General features: G+C 39.0%; 1 protein-coding gene across 1 annotated transcript; it reads left to right on the top strand.

Annotated features, from left to right (window-relative positions):
• The first annotated feature begins 498 nt into the window (after nucleotides 1–498).
• LOC101441291 (olfactory receptor 2H2-like) lies at nucleotides 499–1,425 on the top strand. Its single transcript, XM_012525233.3, has one exon. It carries the CDS (start codon nucleotides 499–501, stop codon nucleotides 1,423–1,425), a length of 927 nt encoding a protein of 308 aa, XP_012380687.3.
• Nucleotides 1,426–12,199: the final 10,774 nt, after the last annotated feature.

Raw genomic sequence — 12,199 nt, 5'->3', positions numbered from 1 at the left:
GAGGGATTAGCAGAGATAAAAGGGAGAGGGAGAGACATGGGAAAGAGATTCAATAAACTGAGGAATTCAAATAAACAGTGAAGAGACAAAAGGAAAAGAGAGGAGAAGAAAGATAATGTACATCAAGCAGTATTGTTTGCCAAACTATATGATAAATGTGGCATAATCTCTGAGAGCAAAGATGGAATGCATCTTGTAACATTTGACAAAGTAATTTTTCACTGGGAGGTGCTTAAAATATATTTCACATAATATTTATAATTCATTGTTCTAATTAGACTCAAAATATGAGGAAGATGTGAAAGAGGAAGAGAGAAATAGAGAAAATGAATGATGAATGTCAGGAATAAAGCAGGTCAATAAATCTTGTATTTCTTTCACCCAAAATATGGCACATCAAAATCTCCCTGACTACCTCTGTTTTCTGTACTAGCACCTTCACACTCTATAGCAACTGCTTTTAAACTTGTCCCCAAAGAGGCGATTGCCCCAGAAGCTATGGGCACCGTGTGCAATGGCAGCCACAGTGATTTCATCCTCTTGGGCTTTTCTGACAAGCCATATTTGGAGAAGATCCTTTTTTGGTTCATTTTGATCTTTTACTGCTTGACTCTTGCAGAAAATATAATCATCATTCTTGTCTCCTCCAAGGATCCAAAACTGCACATCCCTATGTATTTCTTTCTTTCCAACCTTTCCCTGCTAGAGCTCTGTTTCACCAGCAGCTGTGTCCCACAGATGCTGCTTAATTTCTGGGGTCCAGAGAAGACCATCAGCTACACTGGCTGTGCCATTCAGCTTTACATATTCCTGTGGCTTGGGGCCTCTGAATGTGTCCTTCTGGTGGTCATGGCTGTGGACCGCTATGTGGCAGTGTGTCATCCTCTACAATATACTACTATCATGAGCCCAAAACTTTGTCTGCAGCTGGTCATCATGGTGTGGGGGCTTGGCCTGCTTCAGTCTCTGATCCAGTCTCCTGCCACACTCGAGCTACCCTTCTGCCTCCACCGGAGGGTGGATGACATTGTCTGTGAAGTACCAGCCCTGATTCAGCTCTCAAGTGCAGACACCACCTACAATGAGGTCCAGATGTCCATAGCCAGTGCTGTTCTCCTGGTGGTGCCCTTGATCATCATCCTCTCCTCTTACGGTGTTATTGCAAAGACTGTGCTGAGGATAAAGTCAACTGCAGGGCAGAAGAAAGCACTCAGCACATGCACTTCTCACCTTCTTGTGGTCTCTCTTTTCTATGGCACTGTCACTGCTGTCTACCTTCAGCCCAAGAACCCCTACACACATGAGCGTGGCAAGTTTCTCACACTTTTCTACACTGTGGTAACTCCTACTCTCAATCCCCTCATCTATACACTAAGGAATAAAGAGGTAAAAGGGGCATTAATTAGATTAGTGAAGACAACCTGAAATGCCCCAAGTAACTAAGTACATTCAAAAAGGAGGTGTCATTGTTCTTCATTACCCAAAACTGGAGATATACCACCTCACACTGAAATAGGAGAAAAAGAGTTACAACCTACTAAAGCTAAGATCTCAGGTCATTCATCAATCACTAATCAGGCCCTTGCTATTTTCACAGTTCTGGTGAAGGCACAATAAGGTAGAGAAATTAATATATTTACTAGTCATTGTCTTACAGAACACACAATGCAATGGAATTGGAGCAACAAAAGAAATACAAAGTTGCAAAATAAAGACAAAGTAAGATATTTCATGGCACTGCATTTTTTTTCTCCTTTGTTCTATTTCACTCAAAGTTTAACCAGTACTTTCATCCCAAAGTCCAGTGCCAACAAGGTTCCTAATGTTTAGAGAAAGAGACTTTTCAAGAGACTCATCTATAATCCACATCTACTCTGGTGGGTTTTAGCTCTGAGTTGTTTCTCCTTCCAGCCTCAGTAGGACCGTTATTGCTGTGGAAGTGCCCAGCACCACGCCCTGCAAAGCAATTTGCTAAGCAGAAGCCCACACTTTCTGCTCTCTCATCCTGCTGCTGACTAATATCCAAGGTACAAGTTTCCTAGCTTGAGCTCTGATGTTCTGTGCCCCAATCATGTGAACAGGCTCTTGTTTTCCTCTTCATTATGGGTCCCATCAACGTGGCACCATTTTCTTTTACCATATTCAATTCTCCTTGTAGATATTTGTTGGTTTCTTCATTGTGCTCCTTTGTTTAGACTCATAGAATCATCTCCTTATGGAGCTTAGGGTAAAATGGGGGAGTGAGATATTATCTAGTGTTTATTTTCTTAGTGGAGTCAGACTTGCTCACAAACACTGCCTAGAACTGGGAACCATGTAACCTTCTTTTTCACTTTGAATATCATCCACCAAATATTTTTATTGCTTCTAAGGGTCCATTGCTTTCATTTTTTTTCCACTAAAATCATAAATATTAATTGCCAATTTCTCTGGATGATTGATTGTTCCAGCATACACGGTTCTCAGTTATCTACAGCCAGTGCTGTTTGTTTCATTTATAGATGGATCTAAGATCAGGCTTTGTGCTCACTCCCTTCTTTTCCTGTTTTGATGGAATTGTACAACTTGTTTCCAATTTGGAGGGTTCATATCAAAATTTTCTAAACTTGAATTTTTGTTTGCAAACTAAAAAATATTAAATAACTCAAAACAACATTAAACTGGTCAGAAATGAAAATAGCACAACCACTAGGAGTGTTTAAAACAATATCTCACGGCCTATAAAGTATTAATGTTTGTAAAGTCCTTTTCTTATCCTTCTACTCAGGTGTAAAGAACACAGGGAGTAATTAAGATAACTAGAACTACAGATTTTGTAGCACTTTTCTTAAAATTAGAAGGCTGGAGCCAGTCTGAGGCATGACTAGGTGGTCATGGTAACCAGTATCAAGAGGCATGTCTTCTGGAATGACAGCAGGGTTTAGAGTATGGAGGAAAAGCGCATGAAGGAAGAGTGGTTATGAATCCAGCAGAAGAGAGCAACAAAAGAAAAGGAACAGAGTTCCTCAATTCACATGCTCTTGTTAAAAATTAAGATTCCATTTTGGACAACTGTGCATTTACCATAGGGAGGATATTCATGGTTTTGCTAAGACCAGTTTTGAGGTGCTGTGGGCAGCACAGGTAAGCCTTGAGGTCTGTCGTAGGTCTGACTGTGTGCACCTGAGACGAGGCAGCTCACTGGGACCAACTTGCCATCATCCCCAAATGGAAAAGGCTGACACCTTCCTTGTAAACTCTGAATGGTATGGAAGCACAATTTCCTAACCAAAACATTCTCCACAAGTCCAAATTCCATGTTCTGTGTATGCCTGTGTATGTCTGTGTGTGTTTGACTTTTTGCAATTTTGTGTGTAGGTTCGACTGAAATTTAAAAGGTAAAACCCTAAATCTCTTAGAAGAAAACATAGGAGCCCATCTTTGCAACCTTGAATTTGGCAAGCATTTCTTAAATATGACACAAAATGCAGAGAGAACAAAAAAAATGGATAAAGTGCACTTCATTAAAGTAAAAACATTGTGCCTCGAAGGACACACTCAAGAGTGAAAAGACAACTCGAATGGAAGAAAAATATTTGCAAATCACATATAAGGGTATTGGTATTTGTAATATGAAAAAAGAACTCTAAAAACCCAACATTAAAAAGAAAACCCAATTAGGAAAAATATGCCAATATATGCTATGGACCATTTGATTCTATCTCATAATATGTAGCAAATTTTCCACAGCAGTGTGGTGTGTTGGTGGAGGGGTGCTGAACGGAAATCCCACACATGTGCATGATTGTTCTATTAGTTCACAACCTCTGTAATAAAAAGATATTAAAAAAGACAACCCAATTGAAAAATGGGCAAAGGATTTGAATAGACATTATTCCAAAGAAGATATACAAATGACCAATATGCTCATGAAAAAATACTCAACACCATTAGCTATTCTCCAGCTTGCAGTCTGAATAAGCACTAAACAGGTAATTGCTGAGAGGACAGCAATCACCACACCATGCTTCACATCTCACTTCTCTCAGTTCCCTTTTCTCCAATGTTGCTGTTTTTGTTACACTCCCCAAAAAACATCAGCACTTGCATTCTGGCCTCAGGCTTTGCTTTTCCAAAAATCTTGGTGCTAGGCACAAGTCCAGCAAGAAACACTGTCATTTTCTTCCAGTATCACAAGGCTCTAATTGGTCAAAACCTGGTTTCCTTTCTCTCCTCCCTCATTCATGTCATTAAATCCTGCCCTCTGAGTTAGCAGTCTCCCCCAAGAACAATCCATTCTGAATATGGGTTGGCTCTGGGTGGTAGCTTTTTAGAGTTGGATTAGGTGGTTATATTTCTGAACGTCTGGGTTGAAAATAGAACTTCTGAGCGAAACCACTTATTAAAATGGCAAATACTTCCGCAAGTGCATTTTTATTTATACAGTTTTAAGTATATTAAAGCACAGGTTCAGAACAATAGTTTAAAGTATTTCCCTTTTATACATGTTGGGTTGTGTTTCGTTCACAAATGAACACAAGGATTTTTACCAGAATTGCTACCAGGAAAGAAATCAGGAGAAATTTCATTGCTGAATGCAAGAATCATTGGTTACCACAGAGAAGGCCAGAGGTAGGAAAAAGATAGCGGGGTGCACCATGATCGTTTGGCATCATCTGGTGTTTGACTAGTCAGAACAAAACAAAGCCAATCTCAGAAAACAATGCAGCCAAGGTGAGTCAGGTGGGGTCTCATGTGGGCAGCCTTTTGGAGCTTCATGACAGAAACAAGTGGTTGTCAAGGCAGGTGGGAAAACCCTGGACTATACCATTTTAGGATCTCTTCCTTGCCCATTCTCTAGATGTCAGACCCATTTTCTGTGGTATTTTGTGGACCCCAGAAAATTATATTCTTAATAGTTTGTTCCTGTAGGTATGAACCTATGGTAGGTGGATCCTTTGATTAAATCTCTTCAGTTAGGGCCTTTGATTAGATCGGTTCAATAAGGCATAGCCCAGGGTGGGACTTAGTCCTATTACTGAAGTCCTAAAGAGGATGAATTCAGAGAGTCAGACAGACAGAGAGGAGACCCAGGAGCTCAGAGAGGAACCCACAGAACCTGAGAGAGATAGCCACGAGAGCAGGACATGCAAATTGATGGAACCAGGAGAGAGAAAGCCACAGAAGAAGCTCCATAAACTGGGCCCAGAGGAGAAGGCAGAGGTCAGCAGATGCCACCACGTGCCCTGCCATGTTACAGGGGTCCAGGATCACAACAGCCATGACTTCATAGACAAAGATTCACAGCCTTGATTTGGACATTTTATCAGCGTTGGAGTTGTAAGCTTCTAGGTTAATAAATCCCCATAGTGAAAGCCCACCCATTTGTGGTATATCGCCTTGGCAGCCTTTGCAAACTAAATCACTCTCACTCAGGAATAGAAACTTCACTTCCTCTCACCCCTGCCCTCCACCAGTGCCCTTCCTGTCCTACCATCTATGCTCAGGCCCAGAACCCCAATCATCAAGCCCTCCAAACACAGATGTCAACTTGAAGAACAGGAGGTAATTTCAAATACTGTGCATTTATGCCACATTCACATTTCCTAGATGTTCCCTCATGCCTTCACATTTGAAAACATAAAATTAAAATAAAATTTCTTTTTCATTGTAAAAATATTTTAATGAAATTTTCATTGTACTGAAAAGAGCTCAACATACATAAAAATTAGCTTTTCTCTTACCTTAAATACTGAAGCTCTTAAACCATGTATAATAAAACAAAACAAAAGGACACTTTTTGTTTTAGATAAAACACATTTTATCAAACCTATTTGTGACTTGGGCCTTTGTGTCTGTGAATGTGCTTTTTGCCTTCTAGCTCATTTGTACTAGTCTCACACTGATGCAGCAGGCTGACCCCTGTGTAATAAACCACACTTCAGAGTACAACAATATGTTTTTATTTATAACCATGGTTCTCAGGTAGGGGCAAGATTGCTACCTGAGAGTCCTTTATGGTTGCCAAAACAGGAGGGGCTGGTACTGGCATCTAGAGGGCAGAGGCCAAGAAAACATCCAAATATTCTACAACATAGAGGACAACCCCACAACAAAGAATTATCTAGTTCAAAATGCCAACGATACCAGTGTTGGGAAACTGATTTGTTAAGCACCGTTCCCTGGTTCCACCTGGATCTCTGCACTTCTCGTCACTTTTTCAAGGGTGCTTGTCTTAGAAGCATATCACAGATGGAATTCTGTGGATCTCACTGTTTACTGATGGAATAAAGAAGGAAAGGTATAACTAGTTACTGACCGCTCAAAAAATGATCATTCTTGCTAATAACTGGAATGTAATATTTGTTTGCAATTGCCAAAGAATTATCAAATAGACAGCAATGGTGTAAAAATAAAAGATAATTTAAAAGTGTGTAAGGCTTTGCTTGTATTGTAGAGAACCATAAAGGTGAAACAAATATATGTTTACCTTTTACAGTATCACTTTAATTCCTGATTTATGAACAAATATGGGAATATATGCCTTTTGCACAGAATGCCTCAGGTGTTGAAGCTAAATTCCTTTCACGTGCAGCTGAGAGTTTGGGCCCCTTTCCCATACCCGTCCATGGAGTGGAAGCTCCACCCAGGAAGGGCAGGCTGACGATGCTGGGCTCCATCCCCCTCATCCTCGCTCACTCACAGGACAGAGCCCCAATGTCTGGAGAGGCAACCAGGTCACTGCCCTGCCCATAAAGAAGGATGTCGTTTTTACCTCTGAGCTTTGGAACAGAGCCCCAGAAATTATGCCCAAGGACAGAGACAATCCGTAAGAGCAGAGAGCTTAGAAATTCTGTCCCAAAAGGATGCCATGAATTCCAACAGAAAAGTCGGTCATGGATAAACGACATGGTATGAAAGGATCCAAATAAAACCATTAACATACATGGTAGAAAAAGGTGCCTTTCCTTAATTAAAAATAGATTATTAAAAAGATAATTTGAGGAAAAAATATATAAACACATATGAAAATAATTTTAATTGCATTTTAATTAGGAAATGCAAATTGAAAGTTTGAGTATTTTTTCTCTTAACATGTTGGTATATACGTTAGTAACAGTTATAAATCAGTATTGTTGCATATGTGAGAAAATAGCCAGTCTCTTAATTTGTGTGGAGGAATATAAATTCTTTTTGTATGACAATTTGCCATTAGCTGTCAAATGAAAAATGCAGAAACCCTTTGAACAAACTTCCGCTAATTTTATTTCCTAGAATTTATCTGGCATTCATATGTACATTAATTCCCAAAAATATTTGCACAGTATTGTTTTCATGTAAAAAAAAAAATTGGAAACAACCTAAATGATCACCAAGAAGAAACTAGTTAACTGATAGTTACGTACATTTAACAGAACTATGCAAATATACATGTATTCATTCATATGGAAGCATGGTCAAAATATATTGTTAATTAAAACCATACCTTGCATGGCAGAGCATTTAATTTGTCTGATATAACAAATCATATTTTACACAAACTTGAAGAGTCAATATTGGTTCCTTTTGGAGGAATATGCCTCAGATTATGAGAGGTACATATTTAATTTTCACTTTATACTTGAATTGATTTTAATTCTAAATATGTATTATTCAGAAAAAGTTGAAAATTTGAAAATTATTTAAAGCAATTTATTTTGATTCTTTATTTAGTTTTGACCATGAAGCCAACCTGATATCATAAAGGAAATATCTTTTTATATCATAACCAAATAATTCTTATCAGAATAAATTGGATGCATGATGTCTAATGCATAGATTCAGTCTCTGACTTAGGTACTTTATTCCACAACATCAAAATTTCCCAGCCGCTCAGTCTTCTGATCTCACAATATTCAACCACAAAATTAGGAGTATCACCCTACTACTTCTTTACAACATCTCAAGGAATTTAGTGAGATAAAAGTAAATGTGGGAGGAGGAGCAAGATGGCATTGGTTTAAAAGGGCACTCACCAGCACTCTCTTAATAAAGGGCTGAGAAGGGGCAAAATCCGGCCTGAGTGTTTTGGGTACTGTGAAGCAGGAGTCTTCAGGGCACCAATCTGGAGGGAACCGAACAAAGAGATAAAAAGCCAAAGGGAAAACTTTGGTGCTGGATTTGGCAGGTGTACATCCAAGAGGCTCAAATTATTGGGTTGTCCGTGAGCCAGCTGAGCCCTGAATCACAACAGAGTTGCAGCACCTACTCTCCAGTTCATTGGACTTACCTAGGACAAATAACAAGGAGGTGAGGAAAGACAACCACCATGCCAAAGAACTGAGAGAATCTACAACAGCAAGTAAGAGAGTCCCATCCATTCACCATATGGGATCAAAGCCCCTCTCAGTTAGAAGTTGATTGGGCATCACCATCCCAGAATCGGCAGGATTGGGTAATAAAATATAGACTAGAGTGGACTTACTGGTATTTTTCTACAGACTTATTGTGATTCTAGCAAAGGAAGAAATTATGTCATTGATGTGTAGACAGTGGTCCCTGGAGGTACTGAGGGCAGGGAGAGGGGAAAAGAGGTGCACTATGGCGGCATTTTTGTGACTTGGAATTGCCCTGAATAACATTGCAACGAGAGGCACAGATCATTATGTATCTTGCCATAACCTACAAATTTGAGTGGGAGAGAGTGTAAACTACAAGGTAAATTATAATCCATGCTTAGTGGCAATGCTCCAAAATGTATCCATCGATTGCAGTGAATGTATCACACTAATGAGAGAAATTGTTAATTTGGGGAAAAGTGGGAGATGGGGGGAGTGGAGCATATGGGAATCCTTTATTTCTTTTAATGTAAAATTTTATGTAAACTAAGTATCTTTTTAAAAATATAAAAAATATATTAAAAAAACATTAAATAATTAAAATGATTTTTAAAAAGAATTTAGTTTCAGAACTTGTTTTAGTCAACTAAAAAATGCTAGTACAGTTTGGGATAATTGTATATATATACATCACTGAGCCACACTCACTCTTTATTGTTTACATTTTAGTTTGGTTGTGTAGGCTTTACCACTGGCTATGTACAATTAAAATACTTTCACACTTACAGTTGGCTCTCTATATTTTTTTTTTACTCTTACAAAAATGGGTCAGTTCAGAGAAAATACCTAGATCTTTTCATACTTCAAATGTTTGGTAATTCTCCATTAAAACATAAAATTAATGAATATGAATTACTAGGAAAAGTGTTGAAGGGTTTTGGTTTCTTGCATTTTCATTACATTTCCCCCCAATTTCTGAATGAAAATAAGGCACAGTCAGACTTTCATTTCATTGAATAGTTGACTTATTTATTTGAATCAGTTTTATATTGTGAAGATAAGTGAGAAAGGAAAAATGGGAATGTTGAAGTACTAGATTATGCGTCTATCTCTTGCTATCCACCTTTTGGATAGTTCACTCCTACTTTTTTCATAAATTGAAGAATTGTTGTGTTAGCCCTTGCCATCCTTCTGAATTACTGAGGGAGAAAGCCTCAAGAATTCTGAATAAAGAGACCAATATTTACTGTTAAAAGTCAATGGGGGAGCAGGTGTAGCAAAGTTGGTTGGGCACCTGCTTCCCATGAACGAGGTCCTGGTTCAATCCCTGGTAACTCCTAAAAAAATAAGCAAAGAAGTGTCAAGGAAGGAACAAGGAAGTTTTTCAATTAAGCAGTTATTTTCAAGAGAAAAGAGTATGACCCAAGGGGTCTCATTGAAAGTTTAACAGTTACCGGTATTTATTATTTCATTTTTCTCCATATCCTCAGAGTTTCAGCCACTTTGAACTTTAACTTCTCACAATGCTTTTTGAAGCTACTAAAAAATCCAGGCAAATTTCATAACAGTTCATGCAGCAAAATTACCTCTAGTGTTCTTTCACTTATAGAATAAAGACAATAAATGAACCAACTGTTGTTGGAAATGAATGTGAATCTGTTACAACATATTCCCAAGTCTTCATTCCTTTTCAGTCACCAGACAAGCATCAAAGCAGCGCTGGGGAATTACCAGGTCACCAGGGACTGGCAACCCTTCAGAGTCACTATCTAATCACCTCCTTCTCCAGCATGCAGCCAACTCATTAAATGGTTGAAATGTCCCTCTGGGGAAGAGTCTTGAATCATATTTTATAGCATAGCATGATGATTTATTTTTAAAAAATTGTCGTCTCCCTCCATCGAGGGAGTCTGGATCTGGGAATTTGTTTAGGTCTGGAAAATGGGAAAGAGGCCATGAAAACTATGTTGATTAAAGTTATGCTTCTGACTCCAGATACAGAAAATTCCTACTAATATAGTCCAACTAACATCTTAATAGGGTGCCTTAGTATTTCATTCTTAGGAAACTTATGATAAATTTTCTAACACCACAGATCCCTGTATGCCAAAACACTCAGTCCTCTGGCTTAATTGTGGTCATTGCTCTCACCTTGTCTAGGATGACTGAGTGGCCCTTGACATCTAATTTTCCAGGATATCATTATTCTCAGTATCAGGTATCCAGTTCTACGGCTGCATTTCCCACCATCACCTCCACACTACAGAAGTCAGTGATGCACGTAACGAGTGCCCTGCCATGCAGGGGTGTCCCCCGCGTAGGGGAGCCCCACGTGCAAGGAGTGTGCCCCGTAAAGAGAGCCACCCAGCGTGAAAGAAAGTGCAGCCTGCCCATGAATGGCACCACACACACACAGAGAGCTGACGCAGCAAGATGACACAACGACAACAAAAAAGAAACACAAATTCCCATGCCGCTGACAACAACAGAAGTGGACAAAAAGAACACACAGCAAATGTACACAGAGAATAGACAACTGAGGTGGGGTAAGGGGAGATAAATAAATAAAATAAATCTTTAAAAAAAATAAAGAATACTGGGGCCCTAATCATCAAGTCTCTGCTAAATTCCTTGATGAAGGAAACATCCTCCAAGTCTTCCACAGGGACTGTTTAAGAGGTGGCCAGCACATTACATTAAACAGATTCCAAAATTCCTATGTTTCTGTGCCCACCAATTCCTTATACTCCAATATTCAAGGGAAGTTTCAATATTTCAACCTCACTTACTGTTTTGTTTTGGTTTTTTTTACCTTTATTTTTAAAGTAGTTTTAGATTACAGAAAAGTGACAAGGAAAATATAGGGGATTTCCATATACCCACCCCTCCCCCTCTCTCTATTTCCCCTATTAATAACAACTTACATGAGTGTGGTGCACTTGTTACAATTGATGAACACATATTGAAGCATTGCTAACAACTATGGTCTGTAGTTTACATTATGGTTTATACTTGGACTACCTTTTTTTTCCCCAAGGGAACTGCCACATTTATTGCAGTATTTATGTATTTCTAATCATGTAAAGTGCAAAACTGTGCTACTATTTTTATTGGTTCTTATATTCTATTTAAAGTATGATTGAAGAAGTTACTTTTTTATTTTTAAAGAAGTTTAGATTACATAAATATTACATAAAAAAGATAGGGTATTCCCATATGCCCCACCCTCCCCTCTGCCCCACTTTCCCCCACTAACAACATCGTTCATTAGTGTGATACATTGGTTACAACTAATGAACACATATTGAAGCATTGCTACTAACCATGGACTATAGTTTATGTTTTGTCTCACAAAATGTTGTAGGTTATGACAACATGATTAATAGCCTGTATCTGCTATTGCAATGTCATGCAGGGTAATTCCAATGTCCTTAAAATGTCCCCATGCTACACGTAGTCTTCCCTCTCCCTCCCCTCAGAACCTCAGGTGGCCACAGTCTTTATATCAATTATAAAAGTTTTTCTAAGTGGGAATAATAATGTCTATAATAGAATAAGAATGGAAGCACACATGTCTCAAGTGATTCAGCTCCTGTCTACCATATGGGAGGTCCAGGGTTTGATTCCCAGATACTCCTGGTGAAGGTACACTGGCCCTAGCAGAGAGATGGTCCACGTGGACTGCTGGCCTGCCTGAAAGCTACTGCAGTAAGATGACAGTCATGGCACATGGCTCTGGAGTTCAGTGTCATGTCAGTTGGCCCTTCTTTGGAGTTTGTGCCCCTGAGTGTGATGGAGATGGACTCAGATGTGAATTTTCTGCACATGCCCCTTCTGTTACGTTTACTGGACCTGTGATTGGTGCTGAGATTTGTGTGTACTCAGGGGACCTGAATCCCTGG

This window comes from Dasypus novemcinctus, chromosome 22, assembly GCF_030445035.2.
Source record: "Dasypus novemcinctus isolate mDasNov1 chromosome 22, mDasNov1.1.hap2, whole genome shotgun sequence".
Lineage (NCBI taxonomy): Eukaryota > Metazoa > Chordata > Mammalia > Cingulata > Dasypodidae > Dasypus > Dasypus novemcinctus.
This window is presented reverse-complemented; position numbering and strand designations above follow the sequence as displayed.

Excerpts from the sequence above, each read along its gene's own strand:
- LOC101441291 (XM_012525233.3), top strand. The coding sequence starts at position 499 with ATGGGCACCGTGTGCAATGGCAGCCACAGTGATTTCATCCTCTTGGGC.